Source organism: Cervus elaphus, chromosome 23 (assembly GCF_910594005.1).
Source record: "Cervus elaphus chromosome 23, mCerEla1.1, whole genome shotgun sequence".
In the NCBI taxonomy this organism is placed as follows: Eukaryota; Metazoa; Chordata; class Mammalia; order Artiodactyla; family Cervidae; genus Cervus; species Cervus elaphus.
In genome coordinates this window covers 28,402,651-28,429,605 of record NC_057837.1, presented here as the reverse complement: position 1 = coordinate 28,429,605, position 26,955 = coordinate 28,402,651, and the positions used below count along the sequence as shown (strand labels likewise).

The window sequence follows — 26,955 nt, the reverse complement described above, 5'->3', positions numbered from 1 at the left end:
TTCATCAAAGTGTCTCTTACAATCTGAACTATGCTGCAAAGACTTGAGCTCTTCAGCGAAACCTTCATTAATACCCCTGGGAAACAGGAAGTTGCATTTAGTCAAATATAAATAAATCCAGCTCCCAGGGGCTTTGCCCTAGCCTGGGTCAGGAAGAGATGGTGACTTCTCTGTTGATCTGATCCATGGCCCCCTCTCAAGCTGCACTTGCAAACAGAAATCCCAGGGCTCTGGCCAGATCAGGGTTTTGAAAATGTGCCTCTCCTTTGTTCAAAACCGTTGTGGATTCAACAAGGAAAGAGAGACTTGATTTGGCCAGATTACTGGGTAGCATTCCAGATGCATTTCCACCAGGCAGTGCAGAAAGGAAATGAGAAAGAGGAAGAAGAGTTAGCCTAAACCACCTCGCCAAAGACTCTGTGCAGGTCATTCTGGAGAACTTTCCATCTCCCCGCACCTCGTCTCCCCCCGCCCCTTCCCTCTCACCCTCTCACTAACTCTCCAACTGCACATATGGAACCCATTATGAACAAAGCCCGATTGTTGTATATTTGGAATTTCCCACATCAACTTGATGCTTTCTTTAACTGCCTCTTAATGTGTGTCTGAGTTGGGTGACCAGACCCACGTCTCTGTTCCCCCACCCTCACCCCCCAGGAGCACCCCCATTCTAAGAGTCTTTTTCCGGATTCATTTTCAAGCAGTGTAAAATTCCACATTTTTCCCTTCTGCACCCCACCCCCACTTCCCATCAGATTCTTAGAATAAACAGAACTTTCTTTTCCATCATTTTCAATAAACGGGTCTGTAGAGAATAAATAAAAGCTGGTTCCCAAAACATAAGAGTGATATTAGGCAAACACCCAAAAGCATGGGATTTTTACAAAGGAAATGGCATCCCTTTCATAAAACCCCACAACATAGCAGCAGAGGCAAAAATAAGTTAAAAAGAGGAAAACCTAAAATACCTCCAATCCTAGAAGCCCCTTACTTGTTTTTCCTGTTGAGTAATTTTCTCTGCTCTCGAAATAAGCAGGTTTAGGGAATAGAGATGAGGGCAGTCTCACAAGTGAACAATATGTCAGAAACAAAATATTACAGGACACTTAAACTTTTAGAGCATGTGTACCCTCGGTCTGAGAAGCTTGTCTGATGTAGAATTTCACCATCTGATTAGAGAAGAATATACAAATGTGATGGGTGAATCTGAGCGTAGACAGTCCTTTTCAGAGCCTTGTAAAATCAAACATAATTTCTTCATGTTTATTGGCACACATAAAAACCAATGCTCTGTAACACAAACATTTAAATGAGGAGATGCCAAATGGGAGTCTGTCTGGTGTATTTGATTTGATTCATCTGAACCATGTGATACAAACGTTTTCTCCTTTCTTCCCTCAGACTTCCTCTTTGTGGATGCCATTCACATATATAATTAACTGTATGCCTACATTTGTTTTCTATCTGTTGGAAAGCAGGAAGAAAAAAACATGCACGTCTGACACTCAGGGTCATACGTCTAATTTATGGCTACAAAGAGGGACTCCCCCTCAAGTCCCCACTGTGTTATGTCACTGCCCTTCAAATATTTTCCCTGTGTCCAGAAGAGAGTGAAATCAGAATGCAGAATTGCACATTAATCTCTGCACCAGATGGTGATATTCCAAATAGTCTTTTTAAGGTGAGCATGTGACCTACTGTACGGCCGAGGGGCTTTAGAGTCACGTGACAGAGTGAATAATAAGTCTGATAGGGTTTCCATTAGACAACTGACCTGGTTACCGTCTGGAACCGAGGGAAGCAAAGTTGACATTTCAGGATCACTCCCCCCCAGAAGCGTCACTCACTGGCCCACTCCTGGGACGTGCAGTCTCACCGAGGGACTGACAGGCAGGGGCAGACAGGAGGGAGCGGGGCTGAGCTCCGGGCGGCGCGCTGAAGTTGCAGAACTTGGGCTCTTTTTTTTCCTTTCCCATCCCCCACCTCCAGACACACCACATCTTGACTCATACGGTCGTCGAAAGAAAAAAAAACCTCTTTCAGTTATTTGATATTTGCGAAACCTCCAGGAGACCGTAACTTAGTTTTGAGGACGCGTCCATCTCTCCCTTTGCTGGGAACAGATACACACACACACACACTCACTCACACTCACGCAGACACACTCACCCACGGCTCTACACCATGGTGGTTCAGGCTGCAGTGGCTCCAAATAGATCCCAGAGACTTCTACTGAAAATCCCGTATGGATCTCTGAGAAGACGCAGCGTGGAGAGGGTAAGCAACGTGGCGGGCTGTTGGCTTTTCACCCAAGCAATTGCTCCGAAGGAAAGGAGAGGCTTCTTTTCATTGTACATAGCATTCCTTCTGGAAGTCGTGTTTTCCTAAAAAAAAATTCAAATTCCGGGGGCTGGAGAAATCTATAGTATATGCAATTTTATTCTTAACAGATAATGATAAGACATTTGAAGCAAATTCTGGTCCCCGTGCATGGAGGTGGGAGCCCTAAGAGATGAAAGATAAAAGATTGGGGTAGGGATTGCCCTCTGGAAAGAGGATGGAAGATGCGGGTGCTTGCTGAAAAGAGCTTTGGGCTGTAAAACCTGTTTTCCTCTCTGGTGAAACAGATCCATTAGTGCAGCAGGGCTGCGAATTCCCTGTCCTTTTCTGGGAGACAGTGTCTTCAAAGGAGGTGATAAAGACCGAAGGAGCTGTGATGCTTTGAGGGTTTAAATGATGCACCTGGTTGATTACAATCCCCTCTGTTGTTTTGTTGTTGTTTCAAATATCTTGCTATCATTCGGTTTTGTTTTGTTTTTTTTAACATTATGGATGGTGACTCTGTTAATTTTCTGAAAACATGCTTACTTTACGGTAGCGCCTGGCAGACAAGATGCTGTAAAACAATAACAGGGATTTGTCTTTCTCTGAAGTGACTAATGCACTTTGGGGGAATGACTGTAGTTAATACAAATCTGGTCATACTTGGGATGTGGGGGGCTCATGCATGTGGGGGCAGTGCCTGTATCCACTCATGGGGGGGATGGTTTGTGGGTCTCAGAAACACCCCAAATCCATTTGCGTCATGGCAGGCCCCTCCGTGAGCTGTGGATGTCTACTTAGACATTTCAGGTTAAGGTGTAATCTTAAATCAATAAGGCAAAGAGCATCACAAACTGCTCTCATGATAGATCAGTGAACCTGCTGCATCTTATAAAGGGGAGCAGCATCTAATTCAAGTGACTTTTTCTGGTTTGTATACTGACTACTCAGTAATTTTTAAATTTAAGGAAAACATGATTTAAGTTTTAAAAGTAGGAGGGGCATTCTAGACTTCCAGAGGGAGTTGATTTCCTGACTTTCTATGAGTTACATTTTTTTCTGCCGTTTGAGTAACAATGAAAAAACTTCACTTCCTTTTCTGACTGTGTGTGGGTCTTTCTTCTGAGACATATTTCTTGGGCTGCATATGAGGGTCATCAACTTAAATGTATTTAGTGTCTAATGTGTGCTCCCTTTTATTCCAAGAGCTTTAGATTATAGGACCAAATGTTATAGCAAAATTTTCAAATTAACCATTATGTTTAAAAGTGTAGTTTATCATAACGTGATTTTGGGTTCTGGTAAAACATTTTTGACCTGTATGATAATTAAGTTTATATAATATGTTCTGTTCATGAAAACTCACATGCAAATGTGAGTTGCCCACACTAAAGTTGTACCACGTGACAAAACTAAGGAGAGAATTATCCTGCACATATACACAAAAAATCCTCAGTAACCTGTTTAACCGTAAGAATCTCCAGATGGAGGTATAATAAATCACGTATGTTTCATAAGTCCAGATGTATGCAGGCACCATTTCTGTTATTTGTTTAAGAAAAGCTGACAATATATGAACATGGTGTCACATATGAAACCTGTCTATTATTGCATGTGTTGGTGTACACTGACATTCCAGACACAGACCTACGTCCTGTCTTTGGACACACCAGTGTCGCCAGGGTCTCAGGAGTCTGATCCGAAAGCTTCTGGGCCCTTAAGAGAAGCGTGTCCATCATCAGAGCATCAAATGTCCTATTAATCTCCATGGCCAACTGTGAAGTGGAGGGATCGAGACCCCATCACTCACAAGAGGAGCCCCTTTATGTCCCTGTGAGGCTACGCACTCACCCTCCACCATGGGGGAGGGAGAGACTAACTGCAATATATGATGTCATGTCGATTTCAATTGGATATTTTATGGCATGGTTGGTTTATGACAACTTTAAGAATCAGTATCATATATTTATATACAAAGGCGGCAGGAAAGGCTAGAGGTGGCATCTACTTTCAGGGCAAACACTGAGAACCACTGCTCTTTTCCTGGGACTCCCTGAATTCAAGAAGTGACAGCTTTCTTGGTTATGTCAGCAGTTTACATGCTGCCAGACATCTGAGTGATTTCAGTGGCCTCATGATGTTTAATGGCGGTAAAACCTTGCATTTCTACAACACCTTTGCCCAGTGCACTTTGTAGGGAGGCACAGAGAATTGGGCTTATTTATTGCCCCTGCCCTGTATGAACAGGGAAACAAAGGCATGTGGAGGTTTAATCTTCCCTCCGGAGACATACGGTCAAGGACAGAGCAAAACTTCAGTCAGGGACCTGATATATTACATCCCTGCCATGGAGTCCATATTTTATCACCTTTGCTCCCTGAAAGAGCTTTGACATTGCAACCTGGCCCTGAGAAATGGGCTATACCCAGCTTGTCACTAGTATTTCACAAAAAAGGAAACTTAACCAAAGGCAGAGATCCTGGCAACCAAAGAGAACCCATGACCTAGTGCACTGACAGTCATGCACTGTTCAGGATTAAACAGGGGCTTCTGTTTTCCAACTGCCTAGAAGTTGAGGTTAAAAAACAGAAATGCACATTTCTAACTCTCCTACTTTGACAGCCATCAAATCCTGAATTACAAAAACACTCAGACTGGGAGACCAAGCCTGGTTCTTGTTCATGTTTTCACAGACTGCCATCAGCCCATCACCATGCTATGCAGAGTGGAAAAAGACATCTAAAATGTCTGTGTTTGGTAATATAGCAGAGATTAGGGATCTGGGGTTTATATAAATGAAACAGTTATAAACCATACAATAGTCATACAATCCAGCTACAGTTAACTAAGGGAGATGTGTGTGTGCTAAGTCACTTCACACATGTGAAGACACACACATGTGTGTCTGACTCTTTGCAGCCCTATGGACTGTAGCCCACTTGGTTCCTCTGTCCATGGAATTTCCCAAGCAAGAATACTGGAGTGGGTTGCCATGCCCTCCTCCAGGGGATCTTCCTGTCCCAGGGATTGAACCCACATCTCTTAAGTCTCCTGCATTTGCAAGCAAGTTCTTTACCCCTAGCACCACCTGGGAAGCCCAAAGTGGAAGTGCTAGTTACTCAATAGTGTCCAACTCTTTGCAACCCCATGGACTGTAGCCCACCAGGCTCTTCTGCCAATGGAATTCTCCAGGCAAGAATACAGGAGTGGGTAGCCATTCCCTTCTTCCTGGTGGCTCAGATGGTAAAGAATCCATCTGCAATGTAGCAGACCCAGGTTCAATTTCTGGGTCAGGAAGATCCCCTGGAGCAGGGAATGGCTATCCACTCCAGTATTCTTGCCTGGAGAATTCTATGGAGAGAGGAGCCTGGTGGGCTACAGCTTATGGGGTCACAAAGAGCCGGACATGACTGACTGACTAACACACACACGCTAGAAACTAGAAATGAAGATGATTCAGGTGCAGAAGGAAGCATCTAGGTGGTTTAGAAAGGGTGGACCTGGCAGCCACACTGTCCCAAGAAACAAGAGCCTCACTCTCCGCTAACTGTGTGACTTTGGCAGTGACTCAGGCTTTCTCAGCCTGGTTTATTCATCTGCACTATCTACCTTCAAAGATGACTGTTAAGGATTAGAGGTGATGTATGTAAGACCCTACCATGATACCTGGCATGTAGAAAGGAGGCAACCATTAATGATGGGCATATTTTTATTTTATTGAATTATGGTTGACTTAACAGTGTTGTGTTAATTTCTGCTATGCAACAAAGTGATTCTTTTCCATTATGGCTTATCCCAGTGTTTTGAATATAGTTCCCTGTGCTGTATAGCAGGACCTTGTTGTCCATCCATTCTATATATAATAGTTCATATCTACTAATCCCAAACTCCCAATCCATACCTTCCCCACCCCCATCCCCTTGACAACCACAAGTCTATCCTTCTGTCTGTGAGTCTGTTTTGTAGATAAGTTCATTTGTGTCATATTTTAAATTCCACATATAAGTGATAACATATGGTATTTGTCTTTCTCTTTGACTTCTTCACTTAGTAGGACCTCTGGATCCATCCATGTAGCTACAAATGGCATTTTTTCATTCTTTTATGACTGAGTAGTAGTCCATTGCATACACACACACACACACACACACTCACACACACACACACAACATCTTTACCATTCATAAGGGTGCATGTATCTCTTCAAATTAGTTTTCTTCAGATATATGCCCAGGATTGGGATTACTGGATCATATAGCAGCTCTATTTTCAGTTTTTTGAGAAACCTGCATACTGTTTTCCATAGTCGCTGCACCAATTTACATTCAATAGGCATATTTTTGAGGTTTACCTTTGAGTAGAGGAACACTTGTCTTGTATTTTTAACAACCAATAGCCTTTTATACACACTCGTTAGTCACACTTACTGTTACCTGGAGAGGTTCTTTAAGGCTCATTCACTTGATAAAGCCAAGACAGAAGTATTTCTGGTGATAATTTTCCTTGGATTCCCAATTTTATGTAAACATGAAAACCAGAGTGTTTCAAATTCATTGCACACCAGTGCCAACTAAGTCAACTTATTCAAGCCTGGATGACTTCTGTAGGGCCTTTTGCTTCTACAGCTGGAAAGGTAAAACTCAACTTCATGGAAAATTTTAATAAATGTAAGAACATAATGTATAAATGAGTTAAGTAAAGAGCAAGTGTGGACCTTTAAGTGGGGGGAGGAGTTTACTTTGGTGTTGGGAGGGACGTTTTTATTAAACTTCAATGATTTTATAATATGAGGAAATGGTTTCATGATGGAGATTACCTTTGTAAGTCCAAAATCTAAGACTGGGCCAAGCTATATCTGGCCCGCATTGCTTTAATGTGTGTATTTCTTTAAAATATGTATTTATTTAGCTGCTCTGGGTCTTAGTTGTGGCATGCGATGTTCGATCTTCATTGTGACATGAGGTATCTTTTAGTTGAGGCATGTGGGATCCAGTTCCCGGACCAGGGATTGAATCCAGGCCTCTTGCATTAGGAGTGCAGAGTCTTAGCTACTGGACCACCAGGGAAGTCTGTACTATGTGCATTTATTTAAGATGCCCATCTCCCTGCTGATTTATCCTATCAGTCAGACCCACGTGTCCTAGGGTGGACTGGACATCTCTCTTCTCTTGAGTGTCTCAACCCCTCACATTCAACATGTTCAAAGTGGAACTCATCATCTCACCCACAGTCCTGTTCCTCTTCCTCCAACACCACCAGCCACCTGAACGCCCACACAGGAACCCAGGTATCTTCCCTTTCCTTAGGGTCCCCCATCTAATCACTCACCATATGCTTCCAATTCTAGCTCCAGAATCTCTCTCACATCTAAGTCCTCCCCATTTCTTAGTTCAGGCCCCTATCATCTTCCACTTGTGTACTTAAAATCCCTGCCTCAGGAGAAGTACAAATGCCTAAAGATAATTACTAGGCCCTTCATAATCGAGACCCTCTCCAGCTTGATATCGCCCCATCCTTTACTCTGGATACTGTACACTCCAACCATACCGAACATATCTGTGGTTCCTCCAACTACCATGCTCTCCCTTGCCACACAGCCTTTGCATGTGCTTTTGTAGGCTTGATACATACTGCCTTCTCCTTCCACCTACTCAACTCCCTATTCACACCCTTCAGTCTAAAGGTAACATCCTGTGGGAAGCCTTTCCAGGTACCCTATCCCTTTTCCAAGTATGAATAACTGTTTTCCCTTCCTTCAGACTCTCTAAGCTCTCCATATGTCCCTTGAGTGTGTGTGCTAAGTCGCTTCTGTCATGTCAGACTCTTTGTGGCCCATGGACTGTAGTCTACCAGGCTCCTCTGTCCATGGGCTTCTCCAGGCAAGAATATTGGAGCGGGTTGTCATGCCCTCCTCCAGGGGATCTTCCCAACCCAGGAATGGAAGCTGTGTCTCTTGTATCTCCTGCATTAGCAGGCGGGTTCTTTTTTTCTGTCACCACTAGCATCATCTAGGAATCCCCTGAATGTCCTTTGAAAGTGTAAGAGAAAATCACTCAGCCATGTCTGGCACTTTGCGACCCAACAGACTATACAGTCAATGGAATTCTCCAGGCAAGAATACGGGGGTGGGTTGCCATGACCTCCTCCAGGGGATCTTCCCAACCCAGGGATCGAACCCAGGTCTCCCACATTGCAGGTGGATTCTTTACCAGCTGAGCCATGAGGGAAGTCCAAGAATACTGGAGTGGTAATATGTCCTTTGTAATAGCACAAATGACATTGCATTGAATCTGCCTATTGTCAGCCTGTTTCCTTCATGTTCATTCCCCACATGATGACATGCTCCTGGAGGACGGGAGGCACAACTTGGCCCCTAGTTCCTAACAGGAGGGTGATAAACGTTCACTAGATGAGAGAATGAATGAAATCTGAAAGATGCCAGAAGCTTCCCTCAGGGAGAAAACTAGGGAAGGGGATCAGAATGAAGCCATAAACAGGAAGAGCCTCACATCTCATGTTATATGGCTACCAGCCTAATTTTTGCTGGTGGAAAATGTGTCCATGATTCTATGTTAATGCAAACTGAGGAGACAAATGCTTTTCTCCTGTTCATTCTGAAATCTAAGACCAAAGCATGTGTCTTGAAGGGGAACGTGCGTATCTGAACAATTGATCAGATTCAGTATCTGTCTCTTCACAGAGTAGTAGGAATTGGATATCTTTATTGAAAAAAATAAATAAGAAAGCATTCTCTTTTACTGCAATTATTTAAATATCCAAGTGAAAAAGGATTTTTTTTTTTTTTTGCCCTGGAAAGTCTAAAATGGTGTGGTATTTTTGGAGCAGTATCTTTAACACAGTATAAATTAAACCTTTTTGCACCCACATTATTCATTACTTGACATGTTATTCCAGGTTGACGTGTGGCCCATCTATTATTTTGCAAACCATTACATTATCACAGCTGCTAAGCTGCATAACTTAGGCGTTCAGAGTACAACAGAGTCTCTGTTGTGGAGTGTGTGGTGCTTACATTCTGAATGTATTCATGCAGGCAAGTGCAAGACTTTACCAAAAACACATACAGCAGACGGCTTTTAGTGGATATTTATTACCATCAAAAGCAGACAGCCAAGAAATGGTTCAGACAGATCAGTGTATTCACACATATTATTATCCAACCCCCTCATCCTGCATAGGTTTTGTTCCTTCTATAAATACACACATCTCTGGAGGAGGAAGAACATGAATTGTATCAGGGACTCCAGTTCTTGGGTTCACAGGCTGTATTGAAGGCCATGTGGTACATGTGGGTCAGTCCCATGGAATTTTAACTGACCCAAACTTGGTGCACCAACTTTTATTTTATTTCTCACAACAGCTCATGTCAAGTTTAAATCAATGGCTTCTCGTCTTGGCCAGAACGAGATGGCGTAATGGAAAGGCTGTCCCCTCTGCTGGGTACCACACCAGGGTTCTCATTCCTCAGGCTGGAGGAAAGGTGAAATATAGAAGCATGGACACATTTTCCACCAGCAAAAATGGGGCTGATGGTCATTTAACATTCAAATGGTCAGGACCCACAGGACCCTTACTGTCCTGCACCAAACTTTCAAGCTCAGCATGAAACCAGGCAATGATTTTCCTCTTTAGACTACTTGTCCCCACGTCCTGATTTCTTCTTAGGACTCTTGTTAACATTTTGGGTCAAATCCCATCACTCATCCTAAAGCAGTGCTTCTCAACCTTGGCTTCACTGTGGAAGCACCTGAGAAGCTTTAAAAATCCCAGCAACCAAGCTGTACCCCAAACCAATAAATATCAGCATCTCTGGAGAAGGGGACACAAGCACCATCATAGTTAAGCCCCCAGGTGATTCTACTGCATGGCCACATTGAGAACTGCTGCCCCATGGTGAGATTATTGCCAAGATAGATTGTCTGGACAAGATGCTAGCTTGAAGAAATTAGCTAGTTCCGGTGTTTTCTTGTGTCTTCACATAAAAAGAAAATAAATGAGTCAATTGTATTGGATTTTTAGTCAAGAGTGTCATTCTCAATAGGAGAAAAAAATTAATCTCTTTGAAAGTTGAGTCCATATTCCTAGGACAGCTTATGAAGTGCCCAACACTTTGAGATCACTTTCTGGAGAACTGAACACAGCCTTCTGAAGTCAGAGAGGCTAGTACCATGTAAGACTTCCTTTTAGATAAGTTGGGATCTGGAACATCCAAATCCAGTTACTCCAGCAAAGTTCTTCTCCATTGCAGCAGAGACAGAGTCCCTTCTGGGTATATTTCAACCTACCATCTTGCAGCCATGTTCCTAAAACCAATCCTTTATTCTCAGGACACTCTTTATAGGTATTCTGAAAGCAGATTTCTTATAAATTGCTCTAGCAGAGTGAACACTATCCACCTGTGTAATAAAAGAGTTTTTTTGAGCGCATAGTTGAAAACAGTCCACTGTTATTTGTATTGATTTATCAATGCACCTCTGAGAACAATAGTATCTATGTGTAGGAAACAATATAGAAGAAAACTCTGCCATGGATCTGTGGTTTCTAATCTGGGAGTGGATGAACCACATTTGTGGATTTTTCATTCTTTTTTTTCCTCTTCCTTTCATGGACACTCAATAACTAATTGCTACAAAGGATGTGATCAATTCTTCTACTAAGTTTCAGAGCCTAGAGCAGTACCTGGCACATATATAGCATATTTATTGGATGAATACACATTTATCGGATGGGTAGATGAATAAAAAGAATGTTTTCATGATCATAAACTCAAACAGAATTGTCAACCAAAAGATGAGGTTGCAAAGTGCTTGCCTTCCTTATGCATGTCAATATCTATGTCATTGTCAGTTCTAACAAAGTGACTCAGTTTAGGATGTTAATTGTATTAGTAGGGAACTTGCTTATGAAAATCTTCTTGTTCTACTCAATACTCTGTTATCAGGTATATGGGAAAAGAATCTTTAAAAGAGAGGAAGAAAAGAAAAACTTCCTGAAACCCTATACTACACAATTAACCCTTCTGAGTGCATGGGCAACCCTATTCCTTCCCAGTCAGAATCAGTAATAGTTCATAAACATGCCCCTGATCATTTGCCTCCACTGCCTGCTGACTTTTCTCAAACATGCCCAAGGTCACATTTCCACATGGATAGATTGCATCCCCAACGGTCCTTCCAGTTCCTCTCTTGAAACATTAATCAGGAAAAACCAATAAGGCTTTTAGAAGTATATTAATAATTTCTGGAAAATGTGGTTCAAGTTCAATCAAACAAAATCAGTCTTAGAATATAAATATCCCAAGGACTGTAATATCTAGGGCCCAACATTCAATTTTTTAATTCTACAAAAAATTTTTTAATACCTACTACATGCCACGCAGTGTTCTAGGCCCAGGGGATGTAGAAAAGCCTCTGCTTTCATGTTGTGGTGGGCCCTCTTTTTCTGCTGATGTGAAACCTGCATATAGAGAAGGCTGAGTATAATATGCCATTCTATACAAGGGGCTTGAGCATTCATGGATTTGGATATATATGGGGTTCTTGAAGGGCTTCCCTGGTAACTCTACTGGTAAAGAATCCACCTGCAATGCAGGAGACCCTGGTTCAATTTCTGGGTTGGGAAGATCCCCTGGAGAAAGGATAGGCTACCCACTCCAGTATTTATGGGCTTTTCTGGGGCCAGAGGGGGCGTTCCTGGTGGCTCAGATGGTAAAGAATCCACCTGCAGTGCGGGAGACCTGGGTTTGATCCCTGAGTCAGGAAGATCCCCTGGAAGAGGGCATAGCCGCCCACTCCAGTTATCCTTGCCTGGAGAATCCCCACGGACAGAGAAGCCTGGTGGGCTACAGTCCATGGAGTCGCAAAGAGTCGGACATGACTGAGTGACTAAGCACAGCACAGCACACCGGGTCTTGGAACTAATCCCTCACAGACACACAGGGATGACTATAATCGGTGATAATGCCTCTCAGGAAATAAATAGTAGGATAAGAGGTGCAGAGTATGCTGCATCTTGTAGGATGTGGATCTCTGTTAATGTGGTTTTGGAGGAGCAGCATGGAGAAGTAAGAGCAGGGCACACAGCCATCTGGGCAGAGGACACTGCACATACACAGTTATGATGCAGGCTGATATACTTGATGGATTTGAGGAATCAAGGAGGGCATCCAGGACTGGGGCAGAGTAAGGGGTGATAGCTGGGACACAGTGGGGGTGGGGTTAAGTGGTTGGGAGCAGCAGCCAGGGAAGTGTTTGGAACCCTGATGACAGAGGGCTGCACCAGCCACAAGAAGGACTTTGGGGTTTTACTCTGAGCAGGACAGAAAGAGACCAGTGGTTTGAGGACAGAAGGATGACCTCAGCTGACACGTTTTAAAGGAGCCCCTGCAGCTAGTAGGCCAAGAGAGAACTGGGCAAGGAAGTGGGTGTCTCATTAGGTCATGAGTGTAAGAATCTTGATGAGAGATGCTGACTCTGGAGGTGGTGAGAAATGAATGGATTTGGATTTAGCTAGAATGTAGGGTTGACAGGATTGACTGATGGGTCAGGTGATGAAGAAAGAAGAGTCAAGAAAGAGTTCTAAGCACCGAGAGAGTGGAGTTGACATTAAGATAGGAAACGCTGCAAGACAAGCTGGGTGGTGATGACAGCAGGGGTGGGGAGATGAGGGGTTCTGTTTGGATGTGTTAAACTTGAGAGGATGACTAAAAATGCAAATGGAGGACATTAAAAACATGTTTGGTGTTTAGGCGAGAGTCTGCACTGGACATGTAAATGTGGATGGTAATCTGGGGTTGATAGGACTAGCTTATCTCAGGCCCTGAAGAGCTGACTGTGGCATCTCTTCCCAATGTGTGGCCACTTTCAATGACCACAGTGGGCAGCTTGAAAGGGTTGGTGATGGGAGAATTTACACCATGGAAATTGGCCAACATTATAAATCGGGGCTATTTTCCCTGGGGAGTCAGTGGTTGAACATTGTCTGGTATACTCTTGGAGGATGATGTTAATAGCCACAAGACCTAAACAGTGGCACAAAGAAATGTCAGAGGACTGGACCCAAGTTTAGAGGTCAGTCCCAGGAGGAGGAACCAGCAAAGAAGGCAAGTGAGGTGCAAAGAGAATTGAAGAGAAACCCTTAGAAGGAATGTTGGACTATCCAGTGCTGCCATTAGTTGAGTACTACAAGGACTAGGAAGTCATCTGAGTACAGTATTATCAAAAAGCCTGTGTGCAAGCCATATGCAAGTCATCCAGGTGTTTTCAAAACCCACTGATACATGGTTTCCCCACCAGACATACTGAATCTGAACCTCTGAGGGTTATAACATGGACTAAAGTTTGAGAAACAGTACCAGAAGAATGTGTGTGCTCAGTCATTTAGATGTATCCAATTCTCTGCGACCCCACAGACTGCAGCCCGCCAGGCTCCTCTCTCCATGGAATTTTCCAGACAAGAACACTGAACTGGGTTGCGGCTATTTCCTCCTCCAGGAGATCTTCTCAACCCAGGGATCAAACCAGCATCTCCTGTGCCTCCTGCATTGGCAGGCAGATTCTTTACCATCTGGGCCACCAGGGAAGTCTTCCTGGAAGTACAGTTTATCAGAAAGAAAAAAATAATAGGTACCAGTGAAGGATAGAAAAGAGCACAGTGCAGGGAGGGGAAAATACGAGGGAAGGAAAAGGGAGAAACTCTCAGGAGAATTCTTACTCAACCTGAGGTCAGTCCTGGACCAAGCAAGTGGAGCCCAGGATGAGGACTAATGGGTGAAGGTTACAACAACCAAGGCCAGTAGTGACTCTTCCTCCCTGAAGCATCTTAGAAACTCAGTGCTCCTGTTTTAAACAGCTCCCCCTCCTCAACTTGAACCACTATGTTAGAAAAATAGAACTGCAGTCAGTCGCTTAGAACTAGTCCAGCGGGGGGAAGAAAAAAAGGCAAAAGAGATGAAAGACCAATTTCAACATCTCACATTGGTCACCTGTGTCAAAAGCCAGCACCCCACCACTATTAGTTTTCCTATGAGCGCTCTGAAAGAAAACAAAACAACAAAAACACCTCTTTTGCTTTGTTTGTTTTGTTTCACTCCTGAAAATGTTTTAAAAATGGGCTGCTGCTATCATGTGTCAGAGCTTCATAACCCAGCCAAGTCCCAGAATAGATCTAGAAAGTATAATTTAGGGCTGAGGCAGCCACCAAATGCCTGAAATGAGCAGGTCCTGATTTGAACCCTGAGTGTTGGGGTTTAGACCTATTCTGTAAAAGCAGATGGATTTTGGATTGAACTGGAAGAAATCATGTTTTTGACATCAGGCTCTGTCTCAATGAGTCCTCATGGCATTTCTTATAGAAGAAAATCTTGGTCTTATCTGCCAGTTGGGCTGAAGGAAGGTGAAGGCCTTTAGTAATGCAAACATGGTGCTTTATGTACATCGTGTTGATCAGAGGGTTTCTATCCGGGGCAATTGAAAATATCCACCAGATTAGCACATACCTAGTTCCTCTCCTCATCCACTTTCATCTTACTTTTAGGTACATCAAATTTAAACTACTGAAAAGCTTTAAAGGCAGATGTGTTGTGAGTCCCTCCCACAGTTCTGGGCTGATTTAGGGAATTAGACTGTTTCATCTCTCAAGCAGAATCAGGTGTGTCTGGGTTTGGATGAGTTCAGTTTCCAGTGCCCCCAAGAAAGATCTTCTTCTGCATGTGTGCAGTAGTACCCTTGCTTTGCCCTGCTGTGTGGTGTGGCCAGGTCCATCCACATATAGGCAGCAATGCAGGTGCCAGGATCCAGAATCCTTCTTGTTAAGATGTCAACCTAGGGGAAGAATAAGGAAAGGAAACCCCTTTTCCCTCCACCATCCCACTGGGTCCTAGTTATAGGTTTTCAAGTATCAGAGTGTTTAGGGAGAGGAGCTACCAAAGAAAGAAAAGAGTCTTCTGGAAACACATGGGAGGGGGCACTCGTTGATTTGATATCAGCAGCATAGAATAATAAGCTCACACCAGGGCCCCTGGTGACAGCTCTGTCCTCCTCCTGAGGGCTATGCCCAGGGAGCAGAAGCCAAGGTCCCCAGGCTGTGAGCCATCTCATTCCATCACCTGGGGGTGGGTAGAGGGGGTGAATACCACTATCCTGAGGCATTTGGCTCAGGCTCAGAGTCCATTCTTAATCACTGTGAAAGTATTAGTCGTTCAATCATGTCTGACTCTCTGTGACCCCATGGACTATCACCTGCCAGGTTCCTCTGTCCATGGACTTCTCCAGGCAAGAATACTGGAGTGGGTTGCCATTCCCTTCTCCAGGAGACCTTTCTGACCAAGGGATCTAACTCAGGTCTCGCACATTTCAGGCAGATTCTTTACCATCTGAGCTGTATTTCTAGCACAATCCCTGGACATGTATTCTGAGGTCCCCTCTAGAGAGCACAGAACCAAAGGCCAACAGCAAACAAAAGTGTCTTCTCAAGTCTGTGACTCCCTTTTTCCTTCAGTCGAATGCCTTTAAGGTGGCATGAGAGAAACATGGATTGTGTGTCTTAGAATAGGGCCTGAGCAAGGCAAGACTTTTCTTGCTCCTTCTGAGACCCACCCATTAGAAACAGACTGTTTTCAAGGGTTTATATCCGTCTCCAATACTTCCCTTAGGACCTCATCCTTCCTCTTAATCCTGAGCTGCCTCTATTCATTCTGGTCATCCTATAAAATAGGGCGCCACACAGGCATCATAACGCAGATGCCTACCAGAGTCAGGCAGGTCAAATACATGGAGGTCAAGAAGGAAAGTGGTACCTTGCAAACTGGAGAACTTGCTTTTTAGCAAATGGCCAGTTACTACTCAGCTTTACCATGGGTAAACTGGGGCTGGTGTTCCTAGAGCTTCTGATTTTTCAAAGGAAAATTTTCATGCAATTTTCGTATAATTAAGAATATATATACACACACATATATGTATTTGTGTGTGTATATATGTGTGTGAAAAAGAGGTGAAATATCTCAATTTTCATTTGCCAGCAACAAGTATAAGCTTAAAGGAAAACATGACATGCTAAAGAAAGCATGTCTACAGGCTACATTTGGTCCATAAAGTGCCAGTTTTTTACTTCTACAATAAAAGAGCACAATCCCACACCAAATATCTATGTATTCTCTCTTCTTAGTCTTGCATATCATAAAAAGGAGACATGGCGATACAAAATGAATCTTGGAATAGATCCTTCAGACCCTCCAGCTGGCATCATAATCCTACTACTAAATGAGAATTTTTTTTTTAAAAAAAAGCCTCTTCTGATAGATCAAATGCAAATTTTAAAACACACTAAAATAAATGAAATATCCTTCAGCTATAAGAAACAGGAAGACAGCATCCTGTTGGCTGAGAGTGGGGTTTTATTACCTAGTAAGAGGAATAGAACTCAAGAAGCTACTGAGCCTATGATCTAATCATAACCTTATTAGGGCATCTAAGCATCAGCCCATTTGTTTGCTTTTGGCAAATGTTCCCTGGTATCAAAGCAGACTATATCGAACAATTTCATCCAATGAAGCAATCACTCCATCACCTAGAGGTGTACTTTACTGCTAACTCATATTTACAGAGCAGCAGTGTGTGGTCTTACCCCAAACCAGACATTGCACAAGAACCAAAATGAAGTTCTTTTATGATCCAGGTGGTTGGCCGGTAACAGCAGAACTAAATATTTTTTTCATTTTCAATCATCTCTTTCATGCTTGATGGAGGAGAATTCTGGGGTCTCAGCCAAGTCCTTGAGCAGGAACTTGAATAGATTCACAGTTCCTTTTCTGATGAAAGCCTTGGCTCTACCCACAGGAGCTCTTGATCTTACTGGGAGGTCAAGGTGGAATGCTGCTCCAACAGAGGGACAGTACAAGGCGCACTTTTCAACTGTCCCTTCCATGTGGCACCTCTCACTCAGACCCATAGCAGAGATGTAGCTCTTTAATTTTAATCTCAGAACATCTTCATTTCTACCTCTCGCTAGATGAGGCTACTGTGAATTGCCTGCCTTCCAGCACTTAACCAAAGTCTTCCTCTGGATGACTAGGAAGAGCAAATTGAGGGACATTTTATCTATTCATTATTTAAATCCTTTGAAGGACATTGTATCTATTCATTACTTTAATCCCTTTAAACTTTGTCATTCTGGAGTTAAACAATCAAATATCAACACACCTGAACCATATTTTCTCAGCTCCCTGATGAAATTTTTTTTTTTTTAATTAAGATTTAGCTCATCCTTATTGAGCTGAAAATCCCATGGACAGAGGAGCCTGGCAGGCTACAAGTCCATGAGGTCACAAGAGTCGGACACAACTTAGCAACTAAACCACCACCATGCTTATTGAAGGTTGATACCCTTTTTCACAGTCATGCAGGATGCCATCTGGGTCTGAGCTAGGGCCAAGAGAGCTAGGACTTGGGCAGAACATAGAGTATGGTGGGCAGGATTTATAGGACATAAAACCAAGGCAAGGAATGAGAATTCACTGTTGGCAGGAATCCCTCAAATTAGTCCTATGGACAGGTGGGTGTGTCCTGAGAGGGAAAGAATTGGATGGACCTGGGGAAATCGGGGTTGAAATGGTCGATGGAGACCAGAGAAGTCAGAGGAGAAGTTGGTTCAGAGCAGAGGTAGGAGGAAGAGTCTGCAGGAATCCCTTGAACAACTTAAAGAGCCACAAGCAGGTCTGGGCACAGCCTGGACTGTGGACAAGCAGAGAGTGGGTGAGGCGCCACCTTGCTCAGAAAGCCAACGGAAGAAACATGTGTAAAAATGCTTCTGAGACTTTTCAAAATGACAGTTAAAGATAATGTTGATTATGTTATTCAGTATTCCTTCTATAAGGTCCATCCTTTTCATTCCTTTTGGAGCAAATAAGTATATAATTCCATTCAGTTACCTTTTTTACCTTTGCCACCAGGAAACTCAAAACTAAAGTAGGGCTAATTTGCTTGTTATAGCTGCCTTTTCATTTTATCTCTTCCATTTAACTCATTTCTGTTATTTTCTCTTTTTCTTCTTTTTTTACATTGTCCTTAATTTCCTGGAGAAGGAAATGGCAACCCACTCCAGTACTCTTGCCTGGAAAATCCCATGGACAAAGGAGCATGGTAGGCTACAGTCCATGGGATCACAAAGAGTTCAGGCACGACTGAGAAATTTCATTTTTTTTTTAAATTTCCTAGTTTACCCTTATATTCCATGTATACAGTTGACTTTTTAAAAAAAAATTTTAATTAATTATTTGACTGCATTGTTGGGTCTTAGTTGTGGCACACGGGATCTTCACTGCATCATGCGGGATCTTTCGTTGCTACTTGCTGACTCTAGTTCTGGTGCACAGGCTCAGTAGTTGCGACACGCAGCCTTAGTTGCTCTGAGGCATGTGCGATCTTAGTTCCCCAACCAGGGATCAGACCTGTGTCCCCTGCATTGCAAGGCAATTCTTAACCACTGGACCACCAGAGAAGTCCCTACATTTGACTCTTAAACAATGTAGTGCGTAATGGTACCAGCTCTTGGCACAGTGGGAAACCCACATGTAATTTATAGTTAGTCATCCAGATTTGCAGTTCTTTTCTATCCACAATTCCTCCATATCTGAGAATCCACCATCCACAGATTAGGTAGTACTGTAGCATTCCTACTGAAAAAAATCCATATAAGGGAGCCTACATGGTTCAAAACCATGTTGTTGAAGGGCCTGCTGTATGTTTGTGTGCATATGTTTTGCTCCTTCCCAAGCAGTGTGGAGTCCTAATCCAAACCCTGTTTGCGTTAGATTCTGTCAGGGAAATCAACACAGTGGAAACAGTCAGCTAGGAGTAGAAAACAGAACAAAGCATACAGCATCCCTTCTCCTGGCAGTGCTAAAGATCCCAACAGGTGTATTCAAAATGCTGCCAGGTAAGCCGAGCCCTGGGAACTCCGTGCTCTGAACAAGGCAGTGCTTTTTCCCAGAAGGAAATGAATTCACTGGAATGTTCAGCCCTGAAAAGCAGAGCCCCTCCATGTCCCCCCATTGTGTGCCGTGTGAGCTCGGTGACTTAGTGCAGCCCCTCGGTGGCAGTTATTCTGGGGGAAGATCAGAGAACACGCACCAGACCGTAGCCCCAGGGGAGGGTCAGAGGCGCACACCCTCATTCAGGGTCATGCCCAACGCCCACCCTCCAGTCAGGCTGTAACTCTGCCTGAGGATGGCTTTTCTGAGGAGCCCTAACTTGCTGTGCTGAGAGCCGAAAGAAAGGTGTGTCTGCTTTCATGTTCCCACCAGGATGCTGGAAGCTTCCTTTTTGTCCTTTTCACCCTCTGCTTCTTTTTTTCTTTGCCTTTCTAAATTTTGCTGTCAGCGTGCTCTGCTGTCAACCATCAGATACACAAATAACAATAGCTTCCTGAGAAAGCGCTGCTGCTGCAGGCAATGGGTCAGCGCCAAGCAGAGGAGGAAAGCCTGGGACAGTTTCAGGGGAACCGCAGCATTCAGATTGCAGTTTCGGGAGAATTGTTTGATTTCTATGAGGGATGCTGGCTAGAAGCAACCTCGAAACCTGGCCTCAATATCTTCTCTTTGAGGGGAAGAGACTTTAAACTCTGCCCCCACCCCCAATACCTTGGCTTTCTTGTTTTATTTGTTTAATGTTGAAGGCCAGTTCATTACCAGAATCTAGTCTCTGATCTTGGCATTCATGGGAACAAAGATGAAAACAAAAGCTGGGAGGCGATGAGGCTTCCATGTCAGGTTTACTCCCAGAGGAAGAAATAACACTTCCCAAATGCTGGCTCCATTGCTCAGCAGTTTTCTGAGCATGTCTGACCTTGAGATGTCAGGTGTCACTATCCTGGGCTAGTCCACCTGGCCAGGCTATGGGAACGCGGGTTGCTCAGCTCACTGTCAAAGAGGCAGAATCTCGCTCCCTGGTGGCTGAGACATCCGGCCAAGAAGCTCTGGCAAAGGAAGGGCTCCCGAGTGCACTTCCTTCCATCCTGCGGTGAATGAACTGGGTCAGCCAGGGTCAAGGAGCAAATGTCAAGTGACACGTTCTCCTCCCTCCTTCCTCAGCACATCCCCGAGCATGGCCCCTGGGGGAGATAGAACGGAAATGCAGGGACCAGGGTGGCCTGGCCAGGCCAGGCCCCTCAGAAAGAGGGGAAGCAACCCCTTCTGTGTCTTTCCGGTGCCACATCCTCTTTTCCCTTCCCCTCCCCCTGCAGATTAATCTAGTTCTCCAAGGAAATGACCAGCAGCAAATTCAGACGGAAAGGAAGTTGCTGAGACCCACAAGACCTTGATAGACAATGATATAAAAGTACATTTTTATTCAATGAGCTCCTACTTTGTGCTTTACTTTACAGTTATCAGTCTTCCCTGGTGGCTCAAATGGTAAAGTCTGCCTGCAGTACAGGAGACCTGGGTTCGATCCCTGGGTCGGGAAAATCTTCTGGAGAAGGAAATGGCAACCCACTCCAGTATTCTTGCCTGGAGGATCCCCTGGACAGAGGAGCCTGGCGGGCTACAGTCCATGAGGTCACAAAGAGTTGGACACGACTGAGTGACTAACACACTAATTTACAGATACCTTCTCCTTTAGCCCCCAGACAGCCCTGTGAGATTGGTTTTCCTACCTCCCTGCTTTATAGAAGAGGAAGACAGAGATTAACTCATTCTCCCAGGGTTCCACAGCTGCCACCATCAGCAGATCCAGGATTTGAACCCAGGCAGAGACCTCTTTGAGAGGAGTCTGCTTGGGGTCCAATCTGGAAGGAGACTTCTAGGCCCTAAGATTGGGAGAAAAGTGTCCTTGAGGGAGGAATGAGCATTGCTAGATTTGGCAAGTGAAAATATGGGATACCCAGGTAAATTCTGAGTTTCAGGTGAACGACAAACAAATAGTGCTTTAGTGTAAGTCTGTCTCATGTTGTTTACGTGAAATGCAAATTCAGCTGGGCATCCTATATTTGCCTGGCAGTTCTGACTATAGGGCTGCTCTCATTTCTCTCTTTGTATTATCTTGCTGTCATATTAAGTGGGCTATCTGCCTGCTTTCTTTGATTTTTCTTATGTCCTTTTGTGCTTCTGCACGTAAATTTGCTTCAAAATCATTTGTTAGAGATGACTGATTATTGCTTGAGCTCCCATAGTAAGCTGGGGCTTAGATGTTGTTCAGAAAGTGGTGGCTCATGCCCTCTGGGACAGTAGACATTAGGGTACAAGCCCTGGGCACCCTTGCTTCCCCTATAGAAATAAAAGTACCCACTGGCAGCAGTGGGAGGTGCCACTAGGGGGCCAAGAAGACTTAGATAACTTGCCCCTGACTCAACCCGAGGAGATGTGCTTATAAGAGATTTATTTCCACCCTCAGTGACATTCGGGCAAAGATTTCCATAAGTGAAAGCAACAGTTACTAAAGATCCCTGTTCTAGGCTGTTCTGCTCAAAGCAGTGCTTCTCCAATATCATTGAACAGAGGGATCATCTGAGGATCTCGTCAAATGCAGATTCTGATTCAGCTGGTCTGGGGTGGGTCCTGGGACTCTGCATTTCTAATAGGCTCCCAAATAACACTGATGCACTAACATGTCTGGTCTTCCCAGTGGCACTAGTGGTAAAGAACCTGCCTGCCAATGCAGCAGTTCAATCCCTGGTTTGGGAAGATCCCCTGGAGGATGTCCTAACTGCTGTACACAGACACAGATTTATCCCCCCATCTTTGTTTCACATATTATCTCTCTGTCCTCTATCTATCTGTATCTATCTCTATGTCTATCAATCAATCATCTTTACCATGACTATTTTATACAAATGTTTCAGCAAGATCAGTGTGAATGTCCCTAACTATTTTTTTTTCTTTTATGCCATTTATTGATGGTGGAGTTACACTGGAAAATAATCCTAACAGAAGAATCATCTTGAATGGAATCTTTCTTCCTTTTTTTATTTTTTATTGGACGATAATTGCTTTACAGAATTTTGTTGTTTTCTGTCAAACCTCAACATGAATCAACCATAGGTATACATATATCCCCTCCCTTTTAAACCTGCCTCCCATCTCCCTCCCCATCCCACCCCTCTAGGTTGATACAGAGCACCTGTTTGAGTTTTCTGAGCCATACAGCAGTTCCCATTGGCTATCTATTTTATACATGGAAATGTAAGTTTCCATGTTACTCTTTCCATACATCTTACCCTCTCCTCCCCTCTCCCCATGTCCACAAGTCTATTCTCTATGTCTGTTTCTCCACCTCTGCCTTGTAAATAAATTCTTCAGTACCATTTTTCTAAATTCCATATGGGTGCATTAGAATATGATATTTATCTTTCTCTTTCTGACTCACTTCACTCTGTATAATAGATTCTAGGTTCATCCACCTCATCAGAACTGACTCAAATGCATTCCTTTTATGGCTGAGAAATATTCCATTGTGTATATGTACCACAGCTTCTTGTCCATTCATCTGTTGATGGACATCTAGGTTGCTTCCATGTTCTAGCTACTGTGAATAGTGCTGCAGTGAACAATGGGATACATGTGTCTTTTTCTGTTTTGGTTTCCTTGGGGTATATGCCTAGAAGTGGAATTGCTGGGTCATATGGTGGTTTTATTTCTAGTTTTTTAAGGAATCTCCATACCGTCTTCCATAGTGGCTGGATCAATTTACATTCCCACCAAAAGTGCAAGAGCATTCCCTTTTCTCCACACCCTCTCCAGCATTTATTGCTTATAGACTTTTTGATAGCAGCCATTCTGACTGGCATGAGATGGTACCTCACTGTGGTTTTAATTAGCATTTTTCTGATAATGAGTGATGTTGAGCATCTTTTCATGTGTTTGTTAGCCATCTGTATGTCTTCTTTGGAGAAATGTCTCTTTAGGTCTTTTTCCCACTTTTTGATTGGGTTGTTTGTTTTTCTGGCATTGAGTTGTATGAGCTGCTTGTATATTTTGGAAATTAATCCTGTCAGTTGTTTCATTTGCTATTATTTCCTCCCATCCTGAGGGTTGTCTTTTCACCTTGCTTATAGTTTCCTTTGCTGTGCAAAAGCTTTTAAGTTTAATCAGGTCCCACTTGTTTACTTTTGTTTTTGTTTCCATTTCTCTAGGAGGTGGGTCATAGAGGATGCTTTGATTTATGTCATTGAGTGTTCTGCCTTTGTTTTCTTCTGAGAGTTTTATAGTTTCTGGTCTTACACTTAGGTCTTTAATCCATTTTGAGTTTATCTTTGTGTATGGTGTTAGGAAGTGTTCTAATTTCATTCTTTTACATGTAGCTGTCCAGTTTTCCCAGCACCATTTATTGAAGAGGCAGTCTTTGCCCCATTGTATATTCTTGCCTCCTTTGTCAAAAATAAGGTACCCACCCATGCATGGGTTTATTTCTGGGCTTTCTATGTTGTTCCATTGGTCTATATTTCTATTTTTGTGCCAGTACCGTACTGTCTTGATGACTGTAGCTTTGTAGTATAATCTGAAGTCAGGCAGGTTGATTCCTCCGGTCCCACTATCCTTTCTCGGGACTTATTTGGCTACTTGGGGTCTTTTGTGTTTCCATATGAATTTTGAAATTTTTTCTTCTAGTTCTATGAAAAATGCCATTGGTAATTTGATAGGGATTGCATTGAATCTGTAGATTGCATTTGGTAGTATAGTTATTTTCACAATACTGATTCTTCCTACCCAGGAACATGATATATCTCTCCATCTGTTTATGTCATCTTTTATTTCTTTCATCAGAGTCTTATAATTTTCTGTGTACAGTTCTTTTGTCTCCTTAGGTAAGTTTGTTCCTAGATGTTTAATTCTTTTTGTTGCAGTGGTGAATGGGATTGATTTCTTAATTTCTTTTTCTGATTTTTCATTGTTAGTGTATAAAAATGCAAGTGATTTCTGTGTATTGATTTTGTATCCTGCAACTTTGCTAAACACACTGATTAGCTCTACTAATTTTCTGATACTATCTTTAGGGTTTTCTATGTATAGTATCATGTCATCTGCAAACAGTGAGAGCTTTACTTCTTCTTTTCTGATCTAGATTCCTTTTGTTTCTTTTTCTTCTCTGATTGCTGTAGCTAGGACTTCCAGAACTATGTTGAGTAATAGTGGTGAAAGTGGACACCGTTGTCTTGTTACTAATCTTAGGGGGAATGTTTTCAGTTTTTCACCATTGAGAATAATGTTTGCTGTAGGCTTATCATATATGACCTTTACTATGTTGAAGTAGGTTCCTTCTATGCTCATTTTTTAAAGAGTTTTAATCATAAATGGGTGCTGAATTTTGTCAAAGGCTTTTTATGCATCTATTGAGATTATCATATGGTTTTTATCTTTCAGTTTGTTAATATGGTGTATAACATTGATTGATTTGCATGTATTGAAGAATCCTTTCATTCCTGGAATAAACCCAACTTGATCATGGTGCATGAGCTTTTTGATGTGTTGCTGAATTCTGTTTGCTAAAATTTTGTTGAGGATTTTTGCATCTATGTTCATCAGTGATATTGGCCTGTAGTTTTCTTTTTGTGTGTTGCCTTTGTCTGGTTTTGGTAATAGGGTGATGGTGGCCTCATAAAATGAGCTTGGAAGTGTTCCTTCCTCTGCAATTTTTTGGAAGAGTTTTAGAAGGATAGGTATTAGATCTTCTCTAAATGTTTGAAAGAATTCTCCTGTGACCACCTGGTCCTGGACTTCTGATTTTTTTTTTTTTTTTGACAGATTTTTGATCACAGTCTCAATTTCAGTGCTTGTAATTAGGTTGTTCATCATTTCTATTTCTTCCTGGTTCAGTCTTGAAAGATTGAACTTTTTAAAGAATCTTTCCATTTCTTCCAGGTTATCCATTTTATTGCCATATAGTTGTTCATGCTTTGGCCACCTGATGCAAAGAGCTGACTCATTTGAAAAGACCCAGATGCTGGGAAAGATTGAGGGCAGGAGGAGAAGGGGGTGACAGAGGATGAGATGGTTGGATGGCATCACTGACTCAATGGACATGGGTTTGGGTAGACTCTGGCAGTTGGTGATGGATAGGGAGGCCTGGTGTGCTGCAGTTCATGGGGTTGCAGAGTCGGATACGACTGAGCAACTGAACTGAACTGTTCATAATAGTCTCTTATAATCCTTTGTATTTCTGCATTCCCTGTTGTAACCTCTCCTTTTTCATTTCTAATTTTGTTGATTTGATTCTTCTCTCTTTTCTTCTTAATGAGTCTGACTAAAGATTTGTCGATTTTGTTTACCTTCTCAAAGAACCAGCTTTTAGTTTTATTAATCTTTAGTATTGTTTCTGTCATTCCTTTTTCATTTATTTCTGCTTGGATCCTTATGATTTCTTTCCTTCTACTAATTTTGGGGGTTTTTTGTTCTTTTTCCAGTTGTTTTAGGTGTAAAGTTAGGTTGTCTGTTCGATGTTTTTCTTATTTCTTGAGGTGGGATTGTATTGCTATAAACTTCCCTCTCAGGACTGCTTTTGCTACATCCCATAGGTTTTGAGTTGTCATGTTTTCTTTGTCATTTATTTCTAGAATTTTTTTTTATTTCCCTTTTGATTTCTTCAGTAACCTGTTGGTTTTTTAGAAACGTGTTGTTTAATCTCCATGTGTTTGCGTTTTTTACAGTTTTTTCCTTGTAATTGATATCTAGTCTCATAGCATTGTGGTCAGAGAAGATGCTTGATACAATTTCAATTTTCTTAAATTTATTGAGGTTTGATTTGTGACCCAAGATATGGTCTATCCAGGAGAATGTTCCATGTGCACTTGAGAAGAAGGTATATTCTTTTGCATTTGGATGGAATGGCCTGAAGCTCTCAATGAGATCCATCTCATCTAATGTATCATTTAAGACTTGTGTTTTCATATTAATTTTCTGCTTTGATGATCTGTCCATTGGTGTGAGTGGGGTGTTAAAGTCTCCTACTACTATTGTGTTACTCTAAGTTTCTCCTTTTATGTCTGTTAGTGTTTGTCTTATGTATTGAGGTGCCCCTGTGTTGGGTGCATAGATATTTATAATTGTTATGTCTTCCTCTTGGTTTGATCCCTTGATTATTATGTAGTGTCCTTCCTTATCTCATGTAATCTGCTTTATTTTAAGGTCTATTTTTTCTGATATGAGGATTGCTACTCCAGCTTTCTTTTGCTTCCCATTTGCATGGATTCAGTCTATATATGTCTTGAGGTCTGAAGTGGGTTTCTTGTAGACAGCATATATATGGTCTGCCAGGTCATGCTCTGTACGTACCAAACTCTGATTGGAAATTGCCATCTGGTGTTTAAGAGTTAAGGCAGATGACGCTGACCTTCTTTTATTCCCCTTGCTGATCAGGATAGACTCTGGACGTGTCTCTTGGTTCTTTTCAGATTCTTTTTAACAGAACAGCAGAAGTGACTGTGATAGAACTAGACATCAGACTTTAGACCACGGTGTCAGGCTGAACCTCCCGTGGTTTTCTTTCTGCTCTTTTCTGTTATTCAGTCATACTCAGGACATCTCAGGGCTTCCCAGGTGGCTTAGTGGTAAAGAATCCGCCTGCAACGCAGAAAACATGGGTTCAATCTCTGAGTCAGGAAGATCCCCTCTAGAGTCGTTTTCTA

General features: G+C 42.7%; 1 protein-coding gene and 1 long non-coding RNA gene across 3 annotated transcripts in view; one reads left to right on the top strand and one right to left on the bottom strand.

Moving 5' to 3' along the window:
- Positions 1–1,886, bottom strand: part of LOC122681970 — a 30,353-nt gene extending 28,467 nt beyond the window's left edge. The window contains exon 1 of the long non-coding RNA XR_006337178.1: positions 1,775–1,886. This is a non-coding gene — a long non-coding RNA (uncharacterized LOC122681970). The remainder of the gene's footprint in view (positions 1–1,774) is intronic.
- The window catches only part of FRMD4A (FERM domain containing 4A), a 509,371-nt gene that overhangs the window by 149,753 nt on the left and 332,663 nt on the right, over positions 1–26,955 (top strand). Inside the window, exon 1 of one of the 2 annotated variants that reach the window (XM_043884598.1) lies at positions 1,886–2,277. The exons of the other annotated variant lie outside the window; for it this stretch is intronic. Within the exon in view, the coding sequence (XP_043740533.1) occupies positions 2,185–2,277 (93 nt within the window). The 5' untranslated portion in view covers positions 1,886–2,184. Of the gene's footprint in view, positions 1–1,885; positions 2,278–26,955 lie in introns of those variants that run through there. 2 annotated transcript variants of the gene reach the window in all.